Source organism: Numida meleagris, chromosome 1 (assembly GCF_002078875.1).
Source record: "Numida meleagris isolate 19003 breed g44 Domestic line chromosome 1, NumMel1.0, whole genome shotgun sequence".
In the NCBI taxonomy this organism is placed as follows: Eukaryota; Metazoa; Chordata; class Aves; order Galliformes; family Numididae; genus Numida; species Numida meleagris.
In genome coordinates this window covers 57,670,241-57,695,250 of record NC_034409.1, presented here as the reverse complement: position 1 = coordinate 57,695,250, position 25,010 = coordinate 57,670,241, and the positions used below count along the sequence as shown (strand labels likewise).

Here is a 25,010-nt window from a genome sequence, read left to right as displayed (position 1 = left end):
GTCTTCCTGGTGGGCAGCAACATCTCATAGCTGAACTAGTGTTACACATGACCAAACCTGCCTTCATATGGTCACTGTCCCATGTAGACTTAGTGGTGACAGCGTCTTCTGAGCATTCCTGTTCTAAGTTGATTGCAAAATCAAAAAGAAGCAGTGATTGCTCCTGAATAGCTATTCCATCTTAATACTATAATAAAGACTAAAGGCTGAAATCATTCATTAGGCTGAATATAGAAAGAAGTTATCCTAAGGAAAGCTGAGACTGACCAAGAACTTCCATTTGGAAAGATGCATTTAGTTCTGCTTGGTTCTTGTTGTTTGTTTGCTTTTCATCAATTTCCTCCTGAGTTTATATATATAACTTTGTTTTCAACAGGAAAACACGGCATGTGAATATCCTACTTTTTATGGGTTATTCAACAAAACCTCAGTTGGCTATTGTTACACAGTGGTGTGAGGGGTCCAGCTTATATCACCATCTACACATAATTGAGACCAAATTTGAAATGATCAAACTAATTGATATTGCACGACAGACTGCACAAGGCATGGAGTAAGTATCATATTACACAAATAATTGTTGGAACCCTGTCTACATACCTCCTTCATATTAGGCTGTCTGCTCAGTCTACCAAGCCCAGAATCTTGTATTAATCGAAGTATTTGGTGAAGTGTTTATTATTTTGATCAGTGGAATAGACTTTTTGTGCTCTTTTTCTGGAACATAGGAAAATACACACCATCAGGTAATATGGTCTTTGAAAACAAAATGAAAGTTTAACCATACTGTAATTATCTTTAATCTTGTGAGCAAAGATTTATTCTCAAGTCTTCATGGTCTTTGCAGTGCAAATAGGATAGGAGGTAAAACATAGTTTAAAGAGAAATCGTGTGAATGAATGGATAGAATCCTTCAAAATAAACCAGAAGGCAGACAGCTCTGTTAGTAAAAAGAATGCGGTTTCTTTTCCTTTTCTCCCACGTTTTGTAGCTCTCTAAATAAAGTAATAGATTTCAGCATTTGAAGAAAACATACTTGTTTTTTTTCTAAGGGCTATGTGTAACTAATCCCTACTCACACAGGCAATGGAGAGAGTTAAAATTTACAAAACTTGCCCAATATTGTGTCTCAAAATCAGAACACTGATTTAAGATTAGAGAAATGGCCCTCTAACTGGACAACCACTGTGATGATTGCGGTTAATCGTGCAGTACTTCTGTCAATTATCCAGTTATATTTTCAGTTGAAAAGGGCGGTGGCATTTGCAGCAACCAGCCTCAGCCTCCTGTTAGCTTGCTGATCTTCCCAGGCTCCCTGTCTATATGGTGGAGACATAGAAACTGTTCTTTGAGCACGATTCAAAGTAGAAACATAAAATAAGGCTCTTCCAGCAGGTTTGTGCCACTGATTGATTAAACAGAGCCATGGGAGACTCATTCCCTAATTTAGGCTTTTTCTACGCTGTGGGGCAAGTACTCTCCTCTGGAACTCCCTGCAGTGTATTTATCCAGTCCGCAGTTTGGGGAATCTCTTTTCCAGTCCTATGCTAAAAAGCAGCCAGCTTCTTTCATGGAAGACTCAGTGAGCCTGGGAAGCACTTTAGGTTCCACAGTTTGGAAACACCTTCCCTGAAGTTGAGACTATCCCACAAAGTATCATGACAGCCACCTTCAAGGCTGGAAAACAGAGCCTTCAACATGTCAAAAACTACTGAAATTCTTTTATTTTGATTCTGAATATTGACTTAATCAACTCAAAAGCAGTTGGTGTGTAATTTCTGTTTCGTTCTTCAGTAGAATCGAGGTTAAGCTGGAAATATAAGCTTTATTTTGTTTTTATTTTCTCCTGTGACTGTTGCAGGAACTGACATGGGTAACTGAAGCTTTCATGCCTTGACAAAAGTGTGCATTTTGAATATCTACAGAATTTGTGTTTTAGTAATACAGTAAACTTTGAGCTGTTGGTTAGTGGAATAACATGTAACCCACCCAATCTATCGTGTTCCTTTTCAGTTATTTGCATGCCAAGTCAATCATCCACAGAGACCTCAAGAGTAATAGTATCCTTTTCCAGAGATGTGACTGTAGAACAAGCATTCCTGGTTGTTGTTTGTTTTTTTCTGCCAGAGATGATCTTACTGAGGTGGAAAGCTCTTCGTGTGTGATTATTTGTTAAGTTGAAATTTGGTTGAGAAGGTGTGAAATGATTATTAGAAAAGTAATACTTGCATTCATCTGTTTTAAATAACATATTCCTGTAGAAAGAATATCTTTAATATAATGGGCTGTGGATTTTGGGATGTAACGTGACCAACCTTTTCATTTTAGTTTTAAATATCTTTTCTTTTGTAAAAACTTCTTCTTCTGTCTGTCCTTACGTGGTATTTCCTGGTTGTTTTGTTTGAAATATTAGTGACCACAAATGTATAGGAGAATTTCTTGATTTTTTTTCTGCAGTGTGCAAATAAACTATTGTAAGCAAGATACTGGAAGTAATTTCAAACTTCTGTTGGGAGCTTTTGCGTGTTTAGAATGCCTTTGCCTGTTGAACAGCTGATAAATACTGCTATTAACTGCCAAAATAGCTTATGCACTGACTGGCTCAGCTTATGCCTACCTGACGCTGACAGGCGTGGGTAACCCATTGAATCTCATTTGTGGTGGTGATTGGGGATTGCAATTATTCCCCGTGAACAAGGAATTCTCAGTAAGTGCGGGTCATAAACTCACATTTAAGTCCCTGTCTATTGCTGTGATTCCAGGAACACAGCAAATTTTATTGTAGTTTCACAGAGATTTTTTACATCGTTGATTTCTGTCTGTGATGAAAGATTTTGCCAGTTTGCAAGTGGAGTATTTTCAGCTTCTCGTGTTTTGAGTACGTGGCATTTCAAGGAGGTCATCTGGGCTGTAGTGTGTTCAACACTGGCCCAGTTGTTACATACATAGCCCTGAAGTACCTTAATCCATTATGCTGACTGCTTAGAACCGGCCTTATGTGGTAACTTTCTTTAATGGTGGTGAATGGTTAGAACTGTTGCATTTAGAGTTGTACATTTGTAGCTGTTTATTGTTTTTGTAGAATGGACCAGTGCTGTTTGTTTGCTTTCCCTTAACATTTATCCCTTAGATATTTTTCTTCATGAAGACCTCACAGTAAAAATAGGAGACTTTGGTCTAGCTACAGTGAAATCACGATGGAGTGGATCTCATCAATTTGAACAGTTATCTGGATCGATTCTATGGATGGTAAGTAAAGGGAAAGTGGTGTATTCATTTTAACTGATTCAATTGCCTTTGGCCAAGCTTTATAAGATTATCCTTCCAGTGCATGGAGACATGCAAGCTATCTGAGGCTGGAAAGGCCAAGCAGTAATAAGTAGTACTAAGTAAGTATATACATATAACTAAGTGTATGTTTTCCAGTAGTCAGCAAAAAACCTTCAGTGTCTACTTTCACTGTTCTGAGGGCTAAACTGACAGGATAACTTTGTGTAAGGAAAAAGGGCATGATCAATCCAGGGCTGAGAGGGATGTGATAAACGCCATAAAAAGCATCCCATGAAGGAGCAGGGGTTCTCTTAATGAGCATTATTTTCAGTGTTCTTATAATTCTAATTTCAAAATATCTTCTTACCCTGGGCATAGTCATTTTGTTCTGTCATAGTTCAACAGAGGGATCACCAAACTAAAAAGAACCAATGGATTCATGTCGACATCCACTTTGTGGAGCCCAGTAATATGGACTCTAATACTGTAACCCAGTCATGAGGGTGGCCTTGCACCGGTTATGCTCCGGACACGTCCATATCATGTTTCCACAATACATGTGGAAATACCATACAATACAAAGTGCAGCCTGACGTGGTGAAATAAAACCTAATTGTTTCCTTTTATGATACAGGCACCAGAAGTTATCAGGATGCAAGACAAAAACCCATATAGCTTTCAGTCGGATGTGTATGCGTTCGGGATTGTGCTTTATGAACTGATGACTGGACAGCTACCATACTCAAACATCAACAACAGGGACCAGGTAAAGAGAGCATGGGCCTGGGGACGGACTGACTTTAGTCAGCAGTGGCCTGAACCAGATTGAGGTAGCTCTGTGAAGTGACGATTCTGTTGTTTTGTGTATTTCATTTATTTGTTGACTCCGATGTTCTGAGATGACGTTTCTACATTTTTTTTAGATCTGCCTCAGCCACATAGCACCAATTTACGCACTTTTCTTGAGGGGTTTTTTTCTTGTGTTCTTTTTTTATTTCAAGTATAGATTTTCAGATTCTAAGCTGGTTGCCAGGATACTTATTAGGGAGAGAGCAGGTTACTTAATAGTAGTTTAGTTTAGAATAGTTCTGCAAAGGAGAAATAATTCTCTGTGTGTTCAGTTATTCCTCTTTCTTTTTTTGCTTCCTGAATTGTGTTGAATAATAGTTCAGGAACAGGACTGGCAAAATGGATTTAACCGAATGCTTTATATTCATTTCAATCTTGAGAAATGCATGCACCATCTAATTGAATTTCAGAGTATCAACATTTCTCAAAGCCTCCTTGATGAAGCATATGACTTTCCAGAGTGTGAATCTTGTAAGAAGATTACTTAATTGTGAACAAATCTTCTATAAGTTTAATGATACTCCACACCTATTATATGTTTCAATAGGCTAGGCACGTTTGGGAAGGCTTGTCTGATTTATTATTTCTCTGTCTAATCTGAAAATAAGATCTATGCATCAAGACCTTTGGAGTAAACTATTCCTTAGCTGCCTGGTGATGTATTTATGTAGTATCTGTGTCCACATCCCTTGTTTTTTCACTGTCAGTACTTGAGAATTGCAACCATAGCAACGTTCATGTGTGAATGCCATTTTATAAGGCTGCTTCCATATTTGTCAGAGCACTTCGTTCCAATTCATCAGATTTGGAGGACTTCTTTTTCTTCTTTTTTTTCTTTTCCCCCCTTTGTTTAAAAGTGAAGCGTTGAGATTCCTGGCTACATGGTTGTAACCCTTCTAAAAGCAATTTTGATTTTACCTTTTGAGTTTTAAATCATGAACCCAATGATATGGGTACCTGCAGTTAAGAGCTGAAACAAATTTTAAATTAAAGGTGAAGCCAACATATAAAATGTGATCTCATTTCTTAATTTTTTTTCTCCATCTTTAAAAGAGATGCAAATATTGCCTGCTTTCTGTTGGTGCTTTCACATAGCAGATACTATGTCGCAACTGACATAGTGAGCAAAGTATCATTCTTGTTGTAATTTCTAGAGTTTTTCTGATTTTATAGATTTTTGTGGACGGATTAAGACTCTTATTGTAGTGATAATCTTTTTCTAATTACTAATAAAAATAAAAATGTAATCCCTACATTACGTAAACAGTGTATCAGAAACAAAAATGGGGATAATTTCTGAGTAATTTCAAGTGTGGTAGTGTAATTACGTAGAAAACTGTAACTGCTATTTGACAATAATTCTCGCTGCAGCAAAGGTAAGGGATGAGGTAGAAAAACCTTTACTGTTAAATTTTGCTCTGATACTTGGGAATTCCTAAAGAAACCATATGGGAGATCTGTTCTCTCTCTTGATGCAAACACAGATGCATCTGAATCAGAAAGTTGAAAAGGGACTTATAGTAGTGTTAATATAAATAGCATATATAGCTTGCTTGAGATGTGTTTTTTGTTGTTTTTGCTGGTGTCAAGATATGAAATAGTTACAGTTCGTTAAAAATAAGGCATAATACACCTGCTGGGTCTGTCTCACTGTTCAGAAAAGGTAGTGATTATCTCCTGCAGCATGAATGGATCTTTGATTAGCTGGTTTGAAAGGGCTTTTTAGTGTCAGCATGACTGCAGTACTCAAACTGCATTAGTTTTGACCTTGGCTTGACGTGACAATGTTTGGTGGGTTCTTTAATGTGTCCAAAAGAACATGAACCAAATTCGTACTTTGTTTTCTTGCTAGCTATTAATTTATTTTGTTTTATGCTTAAGTGCTATCCTTAAGTGAAATGTAAATCTTCTGTGTTAGTTACTGTAAAAAAACGTAAAGCCTGTGTCTTAAGTGAAACATCAAAGTAGGCCTGTAAATACTTAGTTTCTGCAGAGGAGTGGTAGCATCTTTGGGGGAGAGGGTGGAGGTTGAAGGAGGGGTGGGAAGTTGGTCAGTATTAATAAGCTTTCATGATGGAAAAGGAAAAGAAAGAATTTATTCTCAAAAGGTAAGGGTTTTTTAATATCTTAAGTCCATGAGTTTCTAAAAGTGCCTTTCAATGTGAACTTGCTGTTTACTTTTCTAGAATCACAGAATCCCAGAATGGCTTGGGTTGGAAGGAACCTTAAAGCCCACTCAACCCCAACCCCTGCCACCCACCAGCTCAGGCTGCCCAGGGCCCCATCCAGCCTGGCCTTGAACAGCTCCAGGGATGGGACGTTCAGTGAATGAAACAGACTATGTATTTTTAGGAACTGTGTTCCTCCCACAGTAGCTTATTCTTGTTTTGGAACAGTTTTTGACACCAAAAAGCAGTTCTTTTGATGGTTATTGCTATAAATAGTAACCATTTAATAGCGTTCATTTTTCTTATCAATCTCTCTTAGAATAGAAGGAGGAGGAAGTCTTAATTTCTTCTCTGTGCTGAGTAAGTTAGCTAACATCACTCGAACAAACTTGGTCATTTCAATTTCAGATCCTGTTCCCTGGGAGCAGAAAACTTGTTGCTGGAGATAAAATAGTCTAGCAAAACATTCACCTTTTTTGTCGCTTTTGCTGTTCATTTTATGAGCTTATCTTCTTCCCCCTTCCTCTTTTTTCTTCTCTAAAATAAAGATAATTTTTATGGTGGGACGAGGATATCTATCTCCAGACCTCAGCAAAGTAAGAAGTAACTGTCCGAAAGCTATGAAGAGACTAATGGCAGAATGCTTGAAAAAGAAAAGAGATGAGAGACCTCTTTTTCCACAGGTGAGGAATGTTTCTCTTTAGTTCTCAGTAGACTTCACAATCTGAATATGAAAAATGAAGAACTCACTGACTAGTGCAAGATTTTTTTTTAGTAGTGCAGCAGGATTTTGTAAGAGTACTAGCTAGTTAGAGCTGTTTAATTAGAAATGTTAATTTTCAATTCAAAAAGCAGGTATTAATGTGACTTGTATTTGGCATTTATTTGTTGGAGAAAATTTCCTGGGAAATAGTGAAATTAATGATTACGATTAGGCGCATGAATTAGAAGTTGTTCTCTGAACTCTTTACGCTCCCCTCCTTCCTGTCCCCTAGGCTTTATGAGAGGAGGCTGATATTTTTGTGATAAAACTTTATTTATTGTGCCTGCTGTGGAAAGTTTGGATTTCAAAAGCTTGGGGCAGGAGGACCCTTATTTTGTTTTGGATGTACCGAAGCACTTTAAAAAGAAAACTGAGCTCCACCTGCTGGCTTTTTGGTGAATGGTATTAGGGAGACAGCTTCCAAGGCTGATTTTATTTGCAGCAATGATAAGTACAGATACTAGTGCATAAAGGAGGAGGCAAATAAAGGGCAACTATATTCCTTATGCTTAGAGAGGAAAATCAAAATGCCCTCTTAAAGGGGAAAGAGGCAGTTTCTTCACAAAATGTCCTTTTCGTCTTACGAGGATCTGAACACCAGAGTGAAATACAGTCATCTATTTTTTTTTTTTTAAGTTTCTGTTAAAATGTGTGTGTAACATTTTTTTATATTTTTTTAGTTAATGGATGCTCTGCCTTTGGTTTTAAGAGATTATAGCAACTTGAGAATGATGGATTCGATCACTTGTTTTCTGCTTGTTTTAGATTCTTGCCTCCATTGAGCTTCTGGCCCGGTCGTTGCCAAAAATTCACCGCAGTGCATCTGAGCCGTCACTAAACCGGGCTGGCTTCCAGACCGAGGATTTTAGTCTATATGCTTGTGCTTCTCCAAAAACGCCCATCCAAGCAGGGGGATACGGTGGGTTTCCAGTACACTGAAAAGAAATGTGAAAGCATGTGCCTGTGTGCCCGTGTGCTGGTGTGTTCCTACGTGTGCAACACATATGTACGTTCTCAGTTTCTACCAGCTACTTTTTAAGGTTTACTGAGGGAATGAAGACTCATTTCCTAACACGGGGCATTGAATGTCCTAGCACAAGTCTGTGCTGGTAAGGAATGTCTTGGGAACAGCTGGCACAAGAAGAATTATAAGGTTACTTAAAAGAGAAATGGGAAAAGTCACTTCAAAATAAGCAAAACTCTTCTAAAGATCGTTGGGTGTCGTTTTTGCCCAGTTTATTGATTTGAATTAGTTACTTAAGAGTATATTTATTGTTAATCTACTCAAAACACATTATTTTTTCCAATTGAGTTCATTATTTATGAGCATAAGGCTTTAGATTTTTCAGTTAGTAATACTACTCATATGTGGGAAACAATTGGAGAACTGAACTTAGCTTCAAGGCTGAGTGCAGTTAAAACTTCTTGCAGTTAGCAGAAGTGAGCAGGAGCACATAGCCTCCAAAGAAAGACCTTAGTGATGTATGACTCTTCTGAAAGTTAAGGTTTTAAAATAGAGCTGTTTAGAGAACATCTCTTCTTGTAGAGGAGTGGTGGCTTGTTTTCTTGGGGGGGAGGCTGGGTGTTTTGTTTTGTTTTAGTTTTTATTTTTTCCTTAATGCTCTGACTTGCTATAGTTTAGACCATCTCAAAGTGTTCTATTACAATGCAACACAGAAGAAATTCTGAATCTCTGCTTTTGCTGAGCTGCAAGAGTATTACTGGTAACAGCCCCTCTGCCTTTCAATTAGCAAGAACTTCAAAATTAAAGTTAAAAAAAAAAATCAAGTCTGGAGCATAACCAAATACTTCAAGAGAAAAAAGCTGCAAACACCCATAGCAGGAAAAGAAAATTTGAAAATTAGTTGTTTTCATGGAAATCAGTATTATACCATAAATTCTAAGGTGACATTTTTTAATTACTTTAATATTGTTTATAACACTACAGCACATACTTCAGTGAGAGATTGTTTTTTTCATTTCCATATAAAGCTGCTAGTTGGACTAGAACTGAATCGGTTAGACTAGATATCTAACTGAGAAAGCTAGAAACCTTATCAAGATCCTGTCAGCTCACTTGAAAGATTTTATTTTTCTCTGGACCATTCCTGTGGAACAGGTGAATCAGAGTACTGGTTCAGGTTACATCAGTTTTTGATGTCAGATATGAAAACAAGCAGTAATGTTATTAATGACTGTGTTCTTGCATATTTTGAAATTAATTATGTGGTTTTGTTTGTTTAAAACTGTTAAGCTGTTCATCTTTACAGATTCTTCTGCATCAGAAACAAGCTATTGCTGCTCTTGTTAGGACTTAAATGGCCAGAAATGTTCTTAATAGCTTCTGAATTGTGTACTTACAGGGGAAGCTTGCATGTTGCTAGCAATATGTTTTTGAAATGGATCAAGAAATTCCACAATGGTTTTCCTTTCTGCTTCTTTCTGGAAACTGAGCCTTTTAAAATGGGAGAATTAAAGAGCTTAAAGCAATGTAAGCAATCTGTACACTTTCTGACCATATTCTAATGGTCTTCTTGGCTTCTACTGTTAGAACAGTTTTGGAACTAACTTTTCTCTTTATGTTAGTCAAGAAAATTCATCTGTTGAAATCTAGGTCTTATGGAAATAGTTATTAAGGATGCGAGTTGTTATTATTTTAGTAAACTTGTTCCTCATCTTTCTTGGTAGTTTTGACAGGCCTATCTTAAAATGAAAACAGGATTAAAATGTTTTTTGTCCTCTTGCTCTTATTTTTTTGTTCTTTTAAATTTTAGACAGTCCAGAGGAATGCTTCTCAATCTTTGGGATGTGCTATTTAGTGCAGGCTGCAATGCTTATGTTAGTAAATAGTAAGAGGAGGGCTGTTGCGTTTTCTGCAAAATCTAGAAATGTGGCATCCCGTTTCACTGCTCTGAGAGTAATGTAGGATGCATTACTACCCTGCTCAATCTTTATCTTTTTGGGTCTGCCAGCTCAATTCAAGCAAATTATTCCTTGAGGTAGACTTAGTTGTGAAAGACAGTTCTTCATTGCTACAGGAACTATAGTTTATGTGGGGAAAAATACTGCCGTCCTTGGACATGTTTTGTCCAACTTTCTTCTGTGTGGTCACTGCATCAGAATTTTTCCTGTGTCACTTGATTTTCTTACACATCAAGCACGCTTAGGGATCCATGATGGTAACATGACCCTAGCTTCTTACTAAGCATTTTATCAAGCCTGAAAAAACGTCCAGTTTTGTTGATCATTATCTTTATCTGAAATACAGGCATTTAGGTGTTTAATTTACATAGTTTATAATTCTTGCTTCAGTGGAATTCTGAAACATATATAGCATAGAAATGCTTAAATACACCTGTGGATTTCGGTCAGTGTTCTCTGAGATGTGACTCAGTTATGCTGTTTAGAAACAAATACCTATATGCCCTGAAAACAGGTCTGTAACAAACCAGACTTGCTTGAATGGGTAACTCGTACTTTCTGAGATCTCTTTTTTCTTTACTTCTCTACATCTGAGTACAGAAACAAAATCTGTCTTGGTATCTTCTAGAAGGACCAGATCCTCTTAAATGCTGCTGCATATTTTTCAGGCCCACATCAGGGCCTGTTGCAAATACTTAATTTAGCCAGTGGATGGTATCTGTACTAGAAGATCAGTACAAGATCTGATGGAAAACTGCTTCTTTCTGTGTTTTTTTTTTCTATGTCTCTGAACGTAATCCAGGCAAGTTGGTGCATTTGGAGTAGAAATACTTTCTCTTCTCTAAATACTTCATTAGACAAGGCTGGCATGGGCCTGGAAGGGAACCATTCTTCTCTTACCAATTCTTCTGAGAAATGTGGCATCTAATCTGGGATAAGAGGAACATTAAGATGTCACTAAGATATCTAGGTGACCTCAGAAATCCAGTTTGCTTTTGATTTTGTGATAGTAAAGGTTGTACCTGCATACTAAATCCTTCCAGAAATAAGGGGCAGCTGATTCACTCAGAAAATGCCCTTATAATATATATTGTTAGGACACAGCATGAAAGAACCTGGTCATCTTTTTTAGTACAATTTTTTTTGAAGGCGTGCATTTAAAATGATTTCCACTTACTTTGCATGTGACAAACATGGAAAGACTGTAGCAACAAACTGGAAAAAAAACTGGTGATGCCTGCATAACAGGGATGTTAGCGCTCAACGGTCTAGTCAGGAGACACAGTGCAAACACAGTAGTCCCCGTTTACATTAGCTTTGACTGTCCAAAGACTTATCTGGGTCCAAAGACTTATCTGGGCAGTCAGGTTGATCCTGTTTCTGCAGGACAGGCCATAACAGGGCACATTCCTAAAGCTGTCTTCATTGCATCGGTTCAGTGCTCTCAGGCCAGACCAGAAAAACAGTGAATTCATAGTTCAGCTTGTTTCACTTACCTGTGTTCATCATGAGTCTTGGGAAGAAGTTGCCTGTGCTTTCTCCCCCTCATCCATATAGAGTTCCTTTTGGAAGATAAAAGAACCAGCTACAGATATTTTACATCTTATGATAGGAAAGGGTGACATAAGTATATTCGTAAGTCCTTAGAAAGTTCTCTTTTCACCTAACATGGTAGATAATTCCTGTAATGTATATATGCTTCTCTGAAAGTAATGCCTCCTATTTATTTCCATTGAAACTACAACAGATATAAAGAGCACAGTAACACTGTTTGATAGAACATATTCTCAGCTACAAAGCACTAGTTTTCAACGTAGTCACCGCCATTAGCTATGCATTTTCACCAGCAATGAACAAGAGTCTGCATGCCGCATTCATAAAAATCTGTACCAGTGGAGGTGACACACTGTTTCACAGCTGCTATGATGGCATCATTGCTAGGAAACTGTTGTCCACGCAGTCCATCTTTCATGAGCCCAAACAGATGGAAGTCAGAAGGCACCAAATCAGGACTATACAATGCCTGTGGTAGGACAGTACAGTCAAGATTGACTGTGCCTGATCGTCATCAAACCAGTATGGGGCCTGGCATTATCATGCAAGAGAAAGGCTGTCTTCTTCTCTGGCCTGACTCTGGAATTTTGAGCCTTCAGCTTAGGCAGCATTGTGATGTAGTCATCAGAGTTGACGGTCTGTCTGTGTTCCAGGAAATCCAGAAGGATTACCCCTTTCCTATCCCAAAAGACAGTGCACATCACTTTACCTGCTGAGGGCTGCGTCTTGAACTTTTTTCTTCAATGAAGAATTCACATCGCCACTCCATGAACTGTTGTTTTGACTCCATCTCATAATGGTGACCCCACGTCTCATTGTGGGAAATGATGTGATCTGGGAAACTGTCACCTCCAGCCTCATATTGGTTAGATCCTGACAAACTTGCATATGCTGTTCTTTCTGTTCCCGTGTGAGCATTCATAAGACCGTCTTGGTGCAAACTTTGAAATATTCCAACAGTGCCACCATCATTTCTAATGCACTGATGCCGATATTCAGCTCTGTAACAGTTCTCGGGTTGTAATCCCTTGGTATCAAGATGCTCTTTATTTCATGGTATGACAGCTGTCTGGAACATGATTTGTGTTTCATGTCACAGTCTCCAATGCTGAAATGCACCACCCACAGCCTCACTGTGCTCACATCCACTATTTGGTCTCCATAAACATTCACAAGCTTTAATGAATGTCAGTGAGTGCCTTTTTTTTCCATATGGAGGAATTCAGTGACACACCTTTGTGTGCTTCATATGCACTTCTGTCAGACCCTGTTGTGTCGGAGTGTCCCTCTGCTGCCATCTGTTGTATGGCAACATGTAACGCAATATTGGCAGGAAGGTTCAACCTCCACTGCCATACCACCAACATAATAAAATTGGATGTATTACTTTTGAAGCAGCCCTTGAAGATAGATATGGCTGTCTGCGTTCCTGATCTAGAGAAAGCTGTTACTGATACCCACATTTTATATATGTTCAATGTACATAATCCAATTATTAGATGAACATGTTATGTATTTGGTCACATATCAATTTGAGAGCAGGTTAACACCTCAGTTTTGAAAAGAGAGATTAGTTTAGCATTAGCTTGTCACAGAAAAAAAGTATTTTGCTAAAGTTTTATTTCAGTGGAAGAAAAGTCTAAAAATCAACTTTTAAAGGTACTATCCTGTCTCAAATACTTCCTGACTTCTTCTGTTTTCCCATTGCCCTTTCCTAATTAATGGCTCATCTTTTATCTTCTGAAATCCCTGTACAACTATTAAAAGCTGAATTATTACCAGAAATGGGCAGAAGGACAAGATGAGTAATGAGGGAGCAATCTCTTGTTTATAAATTGATCTTTAATCAGCAGTTTAGGAAAGCAGACTGAGAAAATAAGTAGAGCATGTTTTGAAAGTGTAGCTAAGCATGAATGTCATTCTTAAGGATTGCCTGTGAGGCTAATACTTGATGACTTCTTTGTCCTTCTCTTAAAAGAGTATAAGGACAGAGGGGGAAGGGAAGTACAAAAATTGAGGTACTACTAGAAGATACTGTGAAGAGAATCAGGCAATTGGTGAAATTTGCCAAAGAGAAGGAAGCAAAACTATGAAATAGCAATTTTATTTTAGAGCATGAGTTTTGTCTGTTGGTTGTCAATGGTTTACAGGCGTTCAGCCCGGTTCCATGATGAATGGGGCGGGGGACCCACGGACCCACACCCCGGGAAAAGGGAAAAGGGAAAAAAGAGTAGGGAGATGGGCCTGAGAGCAAAAACAGCGGCAACAATCTGAGGAGAAACAAACTAATTTACTAAATAAGATATCGGAATGCAAGCAACACACTATAATACAATGTAATTACAATTTAAGCTAGTAAATCCAATACAATGAGAGAGAATGTCCAAAAATCAAGGTAGGCCTTACTCTAATACCGACGATAAGACAGCTGGGGAGCGTGATGCTGCCGGGATGAGAGATGGGCAGAAAGAAAGAGAGCAAGGTCTCGTGATCTGCGAGTTTTTATCTTTCCCTCTGACCGGAAACGGTAACAGAGGAGCAAAATCCCCCTGGGGAATGTAGTAGTCCTTCTCTTCTGAGAACCAGGTACATACACTACATGATGTTACGATGTGGAATACCAATAACCAAAAATCATAAAACCATGACATTGGTAGAATTAGTTTTTTTAAAAAAGGAGGAGGAGGTGGATTAGACTCACCATGAAGGTGTTTGTCTTGTTTTTTACACTGTTGCAACTACCACCACAGACTATTAGGACACGCAGAGCTTGAAATCCATTACAGCTCTCATACTTCAGACCTTGGTTGCACTCTCTTCTCATCTCCTGTGTGGCATAGGGTCCTCTCCTCTCTCCCTAATTGCTTTCTGTTGCTTAAATCCGTTGTATCAGCTCTTCCTGCCAGGCCCATAGATTCGCTTTCTTCCCCCTTCCACATACAGGCTGCTGACCATTTTCTTGATTCCCTTCTTTATAAAATAAGACATTCCATGGAATGAATGCTGCCACTGTAAAATTCTGTCTGCAGGGATATTTCTAGTTTGTTTCCAATATTCAGAATAAAACTGTTGAGAAAAATGAAAACAATTGCTCTTGAACAGGGGACAGCTGTTTGGATGTGGTAACACTTCTGTTGGGTCTATTCTGTCTGTTTCACTCCTTTATTGCTAGAGCTCTGAGGAGTACTGTCAAGAAAGGGATGTAAACTAACCTAAAATTTATTTGGAACCCAGCAATAGGAAGCAATGTGTGCATTTCTTTTTCTTCCACTCTATAGTTAGTTTCTTTTGTTAAGCATCTTTGCACACCCTGTAGAATACAGTTTCTGTGGGTGGCAGGGAATGTTTTTGGCTAAAGCACAGGATTAAGGAGATTACTATCTTACTTTCAGCTTCTGTTTAAGACTGGTAACTTCTTAAGACCTTGGGCAGCAATTTTACTCTCTGCCATAGTTCCTTCATCTCTGAAATGTGACTATCAGTCTGTTCCGTAGTGTGCTGAGACTAAAACTGTGCAGTTTCATGAGATGATTGCATGTGAAAGAAATGTGTAGAATTACAGTTTATTCAGTAGTTCTGAAGTGAGCACAGGGTTGTTTTTATTTCTTGTGCTCTCTGTTTGTTAGTGAGGCCTAATTTCTGTTCTCGGAGTAAGGAGACAGTCTCACCAGTCCTCATTTTCTCACAGTAATTTACTATGTTGGTCTATGAACCAGCTGCTAGCATTCTTTAGTACGGGTTTAATTTTAAGGCACTTTACTATATATAGTCTTTAAAGGTTAATGGGTGTGTCAAACAGTTCTTTGCTACTAAACCAGCTTTACCAGGATGGAAAGTAGGTTGCAGTCTGATGCATTCATTGCAATTGTTGCTTCTCAGGAGGATATGTGCAATAGGGAGTTTAAAGTGAAATTTAATTGACACATTTTATTTTTAAATGCATGATGAATTAGTCTCTGCTTGAACTTACAGACCTCTGTCCTGGGGAGAATGGGTATAGCTTGCTTTCAGGAAATTCTTTTTCGGTAAAGTAAGTTGGGTCTGTATTCAGTATTCTTTCACTATGTTTCCTTTATGCTTTAATTTTAACAGTTTGCATTTTTAACATCTTTTATATTCAACCTAATGTTCAACTAGTCTGGAGAAAATCTCTGACCACCTCATAACTGAAATCACTTTTTAAACCAAGCTCTTGTCCTCCCTCTACAGGAGAATTTGCAGCGTTCAAGTAGCCACAGCACCATGGCAGCACCCACTCTGTTATTTAAGTCTTGTGTTCCTACCGTTTCTTAACATCAAAACTCTATTCTGCTCCGACAAACCTAAAGTAATTTAGAAAAGATATCCATAAGCTTAAAAGTGGAGCGGAATGGAACTGCCAGTCCAACACAATGGGAAAAAGTACCTTTTTAGGAACCAGAATACTCTGCTGCCAGTGTTTCTCCTTCAACACAAAACACCACGTGCATTCGGAGACCCACAGTGGCTGCCTGAGCCGTTGGCATCATTCCCAGGAGAGAGGAGAGGGCGCTCGTGGTTTGACTTTGGTGCTCAGGCATGAGGGGATGGAGCTGCTGCTGCCACTTAGGAGACTTGCTTTGGATGGTCTGCTGGTCGGCTTTCTCCCTCTAACAACGTATCATCAGAGGCTGAATATCTGATGAGTGCTAATTAAAAGAATCATCCTTCGTTCTGATCTCTTTTCCTGGTGTACTCACTGGTTTGTGGACAATGCAGTATCCCCTTTTCACTGTATTAGAATGTCAAACGCCTAATTCTAAACTTTTGGGTTCTATTCCAGTAAAACTAAAAAGTGAGGGGTGGTGGGAGCCGGAGATGGTGTTACCCTGAAGGCAAAGAGATTCACCTGAAGGAAAAGGGGATGCTGCTGCACTTTTTTTCAGATTCACTTTATCACTTCCTCAAAAAACAAACGACAACCACCAACCTTAACCTTTTCCTTTTCCAGTATTTTCTTGGTGTGTGCATATATAACATCTTTTAGAAGGGTTACGTAGATCCTTCTTTTGTTGGTCCAGCAACAAACTGAAGTTTAAAAAAAAAAATGTAGCGAGATTGTCCTTTGTTTCTTTGTATCATATGATACAATATATTTATCAAAGATGCTACCGCAGCATCTGAAGTCTGTAAATTCCTGATACAGGCTGTGAATGGTGTATGTACCTACTTTAAAAGTTTTATTTTAAATGAGGGTGCAGGTTAATGCCAGGTACCTTACCAATATGTAATGTTTTCATAAATGAGGAAAAAGTTCTCAGGTTGAATTGAATACAAATACAGAACCCCCTAGAATTAGACATTCCATCAATTGTTTTGGTACTTTCGGGAGCTTTTTTTTTTTTTTAAAGGATTTTTATCCTGTTAGCTAAACGTCCTCTGATAAGTGTGTGTGTAAATGTGGAGCATCTTGTCCTAATGGCAAGTTGTGCGATCAAAACAAAACGGTACTTGCTGGATCTACACTGATTACTTCTCCTCACATTGCTTCCTTCCCTGTGATCTCTTTCCCTTCCGTTCGTCTTTCCCTTTTGTACTCTTTGCAAACTAGGATGACGGTGGCGGTATCTACTTTAGAGTGCTCTGTTTTCCTGTCCTCCAGTCCTGGTTTTCAAACGGTTGGTAGCTTTCTGACAAGTTACCCAGTCAGGGAAAATAACTCATCCAATTCCGCACATTGTTTACCTCTAGTAGAATATCTTGTGATGTGATCTGTTTGCAGAGTTCTCTGGTATGTGGTATTACGTGTAAATTATTTGTACAGAGGCAAGTCAGACCACGTTAGAAAGAAATTCAAGCTCAGAAGTTTTCAGGACTTGATTCCTGTCTGCCCCGTACCACCCCACCTGAGGCAGGAGAATTGACCCACCTCTAGATGGGAGGTTCCTGGGGAGAGGAGGGTGTTAATCACGATCATGGCAAATAAATGAAGGAGTTAAATGTGTGTAATGTGCTGTCCGTACTAAACTGTGTAAGGGGCGAGGACGCTGTCCTTCCCTCGCAAGGAGTTGGACTGTTCCTGCCTGCAGAACGCTGCTCCCAGGCTACGGGAGAAACACACATCGGTAGTGGAATGTGCTTCTAAAGGCCCGGAGTTCTGTGGCGTTGCTGGTAGTCTGTTCTTTTTGTCAGTAAATATTTACTGGGGTTATAGGGACCCGACTAATCTGAAGTGGGAATTATAACTGAAATACTGTGTATTCATATTAATTCCACAAACATTAGCAAGACAGCAATAGTAAATGACTTAATAGTCACTACAAGAATGACGCGATTCATGTTGATACATGAATAGAATCGACTTTGTGTACAGGATGCATTTAAAAAAAAAAAAAAGAAAAAGAAAAAGCACAATTTTTTTTCTTGTCTGCTGTGGGTCTTCAGATGCTGTAAGGCTTTTCTCCTTATTGAGATTGGCAGGAACTTCAATAGTAGCAATAGCCACTTCCCAGTGCGGAGAAGCTGCTGAGGTGAGCGATGGTGCGGAGCAAGAATGCACGGAGCGGGCGCTGAGGTGGGCACGGAGCCCAGGTGGAAGCGGTGTGGGGCCGTGCGCTCAGCAGGCCGGGGGCACGCGCACCTGTGAGCTCCAGGAGGGTGAGGCCACCCCGTGCGTTGTGTCAGCCCTTGAGCAGGCAGTGCCTAGTTCGTAAATGAAGGGCATACTGGAAATTGATATTCTCTTGAAAGAAACTGTTATCTGAGCGACTGTGTACAGGTAGTTCGAGAGTCATTTGTTTCACAGAGCTTGTTAAGAGCCCTAGTTTCCTTCCACGAGGTCATGCTAGCAGAAAACTGCTAAAATATAACTGTTAGGAATTCCTTTGCTTAAAATGAACTTATTTTTGTGAAGATTCATTATCCATTAGTCTACAGTATGCTTCTTGAGCCCATAGGAAAAGCACAAGGAAAATTGCTCTCCTTGTCCATGCAAAGCACTTTATAAGTAACACATGGTCTTTGTCTCGTTGGTTGTTTTTCTTATTTGGGGTTTCTTTGTTTTGTTTCTCTGTTTTGTTTGTTTTTATTTTTTCCCTGAGGAATGTGCAAGTTGTTTGGCTGCTGTTTAGAGAAGTCCTTTCAGGATGCGTTTCTACTGGCTTTCACATTTGTTTGTTTCCCTTTGTATAGCTGTAGTTTTGTGTTTCTCTTTAAGAGGTCCCACGTAACACTCGTGGAAAAAATTGGAAGAAATTTGGTTTGTAAATAATTGCAATTTTTTTTTAATCTTTCAAGAATTGTTCTGGATGTCTCGCATGCCATCAGGATCAGTCTTAAAGGTGCCCTGTAGATGTTTAGTGAAAGGAGAGATGAATAGACAAGAACTGAGTATCCTGTGTAGCAGTGGAATGCAGGAAATAAATTGAAATGAAACGACAAATACATTCACATCAATTGCACCAAATCTCTTATGCTTTTCTATGATGTCCCAAACATGAGCACATGCCATAGTGTAGAAATGATAGCATGTATTTTGTGTGCATATGTTGGGACTAACATCTAGACAGACACATTGCTTTCAGCACTGCAGTATCTAATGACTTTTCAAAACTACCAGTATCCAATCCCAGCTACTCATGAGGTCTTCATTCACCACACACGCACACCTTCCCCTCTGCCTTTCCAAACAGTTAGAAGAGACCTGTTACATCTCCCTGTTCAGTATGTGATTGTTTCCTATGGCATATTCACTGGAACTGGAACACTGCAGGGGCTTAAGCCAAAAAGTATCAGCACAAAGGCCTGGTTATCTTGAAAGTTTCTGTGCGAATGAGTCCTATATGCCCCAGATACAATTAGCTCAGTGGGTTTTTTAACTATTCCTTAAATTCATGCGTGCCATGAAATGAATCCCCTTCTACTTTTCATGCATACCTAAAATAATCTTTTCTTGTACTGGAATGCTTTAGTAGCTGATGGCGATGCAGAACATTTGAGGCCTCACGGAGCCAACGCTTCTCAGCGTTGCCTGGACTAGTATGTGCTCATCAGAGGCAGAATTTGGCCTTTATAACATAAAATGAATGAAATGCTGGCTGTTGATAAATACCACATATTCCACAAATGCCCCAATAGGGGAGGGGGAGAAACACTGTAAGTCGTGCATAAATAGGGTTGTTTCTGTGTGCGCCTCCAGCGTTTTGCAGAGTATTTGGAGAAGCCAGATCCCCAGAAACCTTACAATCAGCTATATGTTAAGGGTTTGATAACCAAAGGGGCTAGATTTGGGGAAGGACCATGTAGACATTTCACACCTTTACCGCCTATCAGTGTAATTCCTCTCTTGACTGTGAGTACAACATGCGTAGCACAAACTATTCATAGTACTGTAGACAATGTGTCTTCTGTCTGTTGAAAAACGTTTCACCAGTAGCACAATATGGCAGGCAAAGCTTCTAGGTACAATCAAGTTCACTGAAAAATCAGCTGCATGAGTGGATTGCTACGGCATCACTTTGAAGTTGCCGGGTTTTCTGTTGTTCGTTTTACATAGAAGTTTATGAAACAAACTGTTTACTGCAGCCATGTTAATACGTGTTTGCACTCTATGTTTGTTTTGGCATGCATTTTAAATACCTTTTGGCATTGCTTCATTACTTCTTACCTAGAAAATGCAATCATTAAAAGAGCAGAGCAATGATGCTAACGTAAAAGCTACTAAGTCAGCACGAAGACAGCACTAAATAATTGTGAAATTGTGGAGGGAGGATACTTTTTGAAAACTGCAGAATATAGAGGATACCAAGGGCAAATTCTGTTTAAAACTGGCATGTACCTTTTCTTCAGAAAATAGAGCTACTGAGAACTTCTGTTAAATGGTTTACGTAAAGATCCCCCAGAAGAGTCTTTGCGGTTTGCCAAATGATCATGTGCCTTCGCAACATAAAAAGTACAACAGAATGTAAACCAGGTGCTTTGTAACTGGAGCAGTGGCTTTGGTTTACTTCTGATGCAGTAGTTTTGTATATAGCTGTTAATACAGATAGGCAGTTTGGAGTTGGTGAACTTCTGTAAAGGAGCAAGGAGAACAGAGAAGATCCCCAGAAATGCCTACAATCATTTCAGAGCTAGGAGCTGTAGTATACTAACTCGGTTACAGCAAACCTGCTATTTGAAATCTGTTCTACTGAAAGCTAAATGGGGTTAATTTAAATTAAAAAAATAAATAAGTCCTCCTTTCTCTCCAAAGACACAAGGATCCTGTTAAAGAGAAGTAATACAAAACTTTGAAGAGGACTAAAGTTATACGGTCGTAATATCTTAGAATGAGACGGTAGGGGAAAAATGAGAACTAGATTGGGAGAAATTGATGGCTGCTACTCACGTAATCAAATAGAATGAATTCCCTGGCCCTGAAAGTGCAATTAATTTTGCTTTATGGAATAGCAGCAGGCTTCTTTAGCTCTTTCTCAGGCCTCTTGCAGTTTCGCAACAATGCACAGCGTCATTGCGCGTTGACTTTGGGAGATGATGGGTACCTTGTCAGCTGAGGGATAACCCGTGTATCTGAGTGTGAGCTGTTCAGATTGCAGCCTGGTCACTGAGGCTTCTGGCAGTACCTGCATACTGGTGTCCTATTTGACCTATTCGTCCATAAGGACGAAAGAATAGATTTTGCTGTTAGTGCTTTTTCTTTTGCAGATCTTTCTCTTTTGTTTTTTTTGGCCTAAGACTTTGAGCATAATTGTAAATGACAGTTATGTCTGAAGGCGCAGTCCATACAAAAAAATCAGAGTGATTTTAACTTGTTCTTTGTTCCCTTTAGAAATCAAAGTATAATTTTAAAAAAAAAAAGTTTTACTAACGCTGCAGGAACTATCTGAAATCCTTTTACTGACCCCAAGTTCTGCACTAAAAGTGTACATAAAGAGACAGCGTTTTGTCTTTTTTTAATACAAAATCACAAGGAAGTTATTTCCGTATTTTTCCAAGAGAAGGGAACTGATGGGAGTGTTTAGAACTTCTAAACTGCCTAGGTGTTTGCTTCATAGCATCACAGCAGCAGTGTGCTCAGCTTCCCCAGTCCCCTTAGGAGCCAGCCGAGGCCTGTCCAGCCCTTTTGTCCAGCTTATGGCATTTGCAGCAGCTGTACTTCAGAGTAAGCCTTGTGTGACATTGGCTTTGGAGTATCACAGAAAAGCAAAGGATCGTGTTCTTTTTTGTTTGGGTTTGGAAAATGGTTAATTTTTGTTTTGCTGAATGTCATTCTGTGTTGCATTTGTGTAATCACCGTAGTTGAAAAGAAAATCTGTTTGTGAGTTTAATGATGGAACATGAAAACAAACGAAGCCCACTGTCTGGGCACAAATGTTGGGTCTGGGGTGCAAAATGGACCAAACTGGGGTGTCGGGTTATTTTGGGATGGTAGGGGATTGTGAGGGCATAATTTAAATTAAATTAACTCTGTCTAAATAAAATGTAAGTGCAATAAATGTGCTTTTTTATTCAAAGCTGTGAACCTTTAGGGGTAAAAAAACAAAAAAACAAAAATGCACATCATTCCTTCGTGAGCCTTGTGTCCTACCTGCCTCCCCTTCCCTCCCCGCTCCACCCTTCTCAACTGACAGATACCTGGCAGCGGCCAACTTGCACGTGTTGGCAACGCAAATCACGCTGCTGCTTTTCTTCCTATCCCAGCTGTTGGGACTGGGGAAAAGTCCTGCTCCCTGCTGCCTGCCACCCTTGAGACTCCTCTGGGAGCCCGTGCTGCTAGAGCAGGTCTGCGAGTGTTCAGGTAAGGGAGCCAGCCCGTCTGCTCCGCAGTCCTCCCAGCTGCCCATAGGGTGCACCTGCCAGCCCTTTGCCCACGACTCCCCACCCTGCTGCAGCTCTCCGGGTGGCCTCCCAGGGCTGGACAGATTAGTGTTTTCCTTTAGCACCTGCAAAAAGTCATCAGTCATCAGCTGCCTAATTGGATCCCTGTTTCCCTCTGTCAAAACACACGTGCAGACTGGCCACTGTTGCCTTCTGTGACTCTGCCTTGTTTTGAAGGAGCAGGTACACCTGTTTGTAACCAGCTGTGCGCTGGTTGCACTCTTTCTTACTTGAGCGTGCTCTACTTTTCCTAGATTAGGAAAGGTGCACCAGTCTCGGGGGGGTTCTGCAGGAGGCTTGTTGCATACGTTTCATTAAACAAACAGCAATGGAAGGTGTAGCGCTCAGTGGTTGGACCCTGTGGGGGAGCTTGTTTAAAGTTTATAGATACAGAGATCTATATCCTTTAAACTTGATTATTTTTATATATAGTCAAGACAATGGCATTACCTCATATGCAGAGGCTTGTTTATGCGAGGCAACCTAGTAAGGAGAGGAAAGGGAAATCCATATAGATTTGATTTCTTTGTTTCTTAGTGCAATGAAACGTACGTCCCACCCATTTGAATTGTGCTAACACAACATTCCTTTCAGCTGTGTTTTGTTGACCACCAGAGGTTTGTGAGGGGCTTAAAACTACAAAATAAAAGGTCCAGTCCAGTTACTTAAAAAAAGCAATTGTGTTAGTAGATTTCCATAGCTGCTTTTTAAAATCTTACAATGGAGTAATTGTTTTGAAACTTGTATTTATTTTTTAATTCATAACAAAATGTTTATTTTCAGTTTTCTGTTACATAGAGGTCATGGCAACCCCCCTTCTTTCCCTCTCGAGTCTCCCCTGTAATTGCCAATACAACTTATTTTTCTTGTTTGTTCCTTCCCCCTCTACTTTTGTTGTCCCTTCATTTGTATTTTGGAGTTTTTCTCATGTAAATTTGTACAATGGGAAATATTGTCCAGTTTGGTTAGAGAGCATGGAGACTTAAAACATATTAAAATTTGATAGCTGAATTCAGATTAAAGAAAACTATTTCTGTGTAAAGTTATTTAAAGAACTCTGTATTATATAAAAGGCAAAAAGTTCTATGTACTTGATGTGAATATGAGAATACTGCTATAATAAAGATTGACTGCATGGAAAAGTCTGAAGGAGATTGTTTGTCAGATCATTCCCAAGTCACTCTCTTCACGGTGTTCCAGAGGTAATTTAATGGGAGTGAGAAGTTTATGGTTATGTATGGTTAGTTTGGAACATAAGTCTGGCCAAACATGAAGGGAAAGCTAGAGAGTAACACACCGCCCTTTGTCTTCCTTATGCGGGGCTGCTGCTTCCTCAAATGCTGTGTTCAGCACATTTACTTCCCAACATTAGTGCTGAATTTCTGCTACCTGAAGGAGATTCCCCCTCAGCATAAGGAGAGCTGGGCACACCTTCCCCTCTCCCTCAGGCAGCTGCACCTGCTCCTGTAGCAACTGCTACTCCAAGCCTCAAGGTTGGTTTTGATTGTAAGGTTTCAGTAAGAAGTCTTTTAGACCTGCAGAAAAAACTAATTTAAAGACTTAAGTTTTGCTGCCCCTTACTAGTGGCTGGCAAACACTCAGTGGTCAAGTTCTTACCTACTGTGCATTCATGCAAGCTGTAAGTCACTGCCTGAACAAAGATGCATTACCTTGGTTAGAGGGGCACACTTTAAATGCTTCATAGGGATTAAACAGGCTCATCTGGACTCAAGCACCCCACTTCTAGAGCTCTTGAAGAGAAGGAACACGACTTATACAGCACTCAACACCACACAGCTCAACATTTGTCAACAGCTCACTTTATTGAGACCAGGACAGCAGAGCAAAGCATCAGTTCCAGGGCCTCCTTAGTTCCACAGACCTGCAAGGAACCGAAGAGACTCCCGAGAATGTTCTGGCCAGTCTCTCCTACAGCCGAGGGCAGGGAAAGACCTCAGCAGCACCCTGTTGCCTTCAGCTGTAGCCGTTCAGCACGGAGCCACGCAGCACCCCAGGGGAGAAGGCAAGAGTTCAAAACCCGCCCCTACCTTCACCTCTGCAACTCCGAGGGCGGTTTGGCCGTACCGCTGTGTGCCGGCGGTGCCTACTCCGCGTCATCGGGTGGGATGCCGAGCTCCTCATCTGTCCAGGCCGAGGAGTCGGGGTACGGGAAGTGGCCCTGCGCCGAGAAAGGCCCTCAGAGCTCGCCCCAGGCACAGCCCCGCCGCCCCCGCCGCTACGGCGGCCTCACCAGCACGCTGTCCGAGCTGTGCCAGAAGTGCCACAGGATCCAGAACCACATGAAGCCGCTGAGCAGCTCGCTCCGCACCACCTGCGCCCGCGTCAGCTCTGGGAACTGCCGGTACCGCGGCTGGATGTGCACCTCGCCGCCCGCACTGCAACAAACGCGCCGCCGCCTCATTCCCGGCCCCGCCGTCCTCACCCCGGCCCCGTTCCCTCCGCCCCGCCCCACTCACTGCCGCCTCCCGGCCGCGCCGCCGCCGACCCGCAGCAGCCGTCCCGCCGAACGCCCCAGCGACGCCAACATGGTGGCTCCCCAATGTCACAAGCCGACCGCCCAGCAACGGCCTCCTTTGATTGGTCCGCTCCGCCTTCACTAACAACGACCTCTCTGATTGGTCTGCTTCTCC

At 40.4% G+C, this 25,010-nt stretch overlaps 2 protein-coding genes across 6 annotated transcripts in view; one reads left to right on the top strand and one right to left on the bottom strand.

The window, feature by feature from the left end:
• BRAF (B-Raf proto-oncogene, serine/threonine kinase) overlaps positions 1 to 23,508 on the top strand; it is an 85,358-nt gene extending 61,850 nt beyond the window's left edge. For 3 of the 4 annotated variants that reach the window (XM_021388342.1, XM_021388322.1, XM_021388350.1), the window contains exons 13-19: positions 377 to 553; positions 2,014 to 2,060; positions 3,131 to 3,249; positions 3,905 to 4,036; positions 6,836 to 6,970; positions 7,816 to 7,969; positions 15,736 to 23,508. In XM_021388342.1, the coding sequence (XP_021244017.1) occupies positions 377 to 553; positions 2,014 to 2,060; positions 3,131 to 3,249; positions 3,905 to 4,036; positions 6,836 to 6,970; positions 7,816 to 7,969; positions 15,736 to 15,758 (787 nt within the window). In that variant the 3' untranslated portion in view covers positions 15,759 to 23,508. Of the gene's footprint in view, positions 1 to 376; positions 554 to 2,013; positions 2,061 to 3,130; positions 3,250 to 3,904; positions 4,037 to 6,835; positions 6,971 to 7,815; positions 11,797 to 15,735 lie in introns of those variants that run through there. The other variant, XM_021388331.1, reaches the window with a different exon arrangement.
• Positions 24,160 to 24,997, bottom strand: NDUFB2 (NADH:ubiquinone oxidoreductase subunit B2). Of its 2 annotated transcripts, none has more exons than XR_002435649.1 (4): positions 24,837 to 24,997; positions 24,611 to 24,755; positions 24,408 to 24,538; positions 24,160 to 24,241 (listed from the first exon to the last, which is right to left on the bottom strand). XR_002435649.1 is itself a non-coding variant. In XM_021388362.1 (4 exons), the coding sequence occupies exons 1-3, from the start codon at positions 24,905 to 24,907 to the stop codon at positions 24,464 to 24,466; spliced, it is 291 nt and encodes a 96-aa protein (XP_021244037.1). In that variant the 5' UTR covers positions 24,908 to 24,997; the 3' UTR covers positions 24,160 to 24,337; positions 24,445 to 24,463. The 2 variants fall into 2 exon arrangements, 1 of the variants encoding a protein (XP_021244037.1); XM_021388362.1 differs by having other exon boundaries at positions 24,160 to 24,337; positions 24,445 to 24,538.

Bases quoted from the DNA above. Each gene is read 5' to 3' on its own strand.
- NDUFB2 (XM_021388362.1), bottom strand. From the start codon at position 24,907: ATGTTGGCGTCGCTGGGGCGTTCGGCGGGACGGCTGCTGCGGGTCGGC. The intron at 24,756-24,836 runs GTGAGTGGGGCG...CGTTTGTTGCAG, and splicing joins GGCGCGGCCGGGAGGCGGCA to TGCGGGCGGCGAGGTGCACA. The intron at 24,539-24,610 runs GTGAGGCCGCCG...TTCTCGGCGCAG, and splicing joins ACAGCTCGGACAGCGTGCTG to GGCCACTTCCCGTACCCCGA.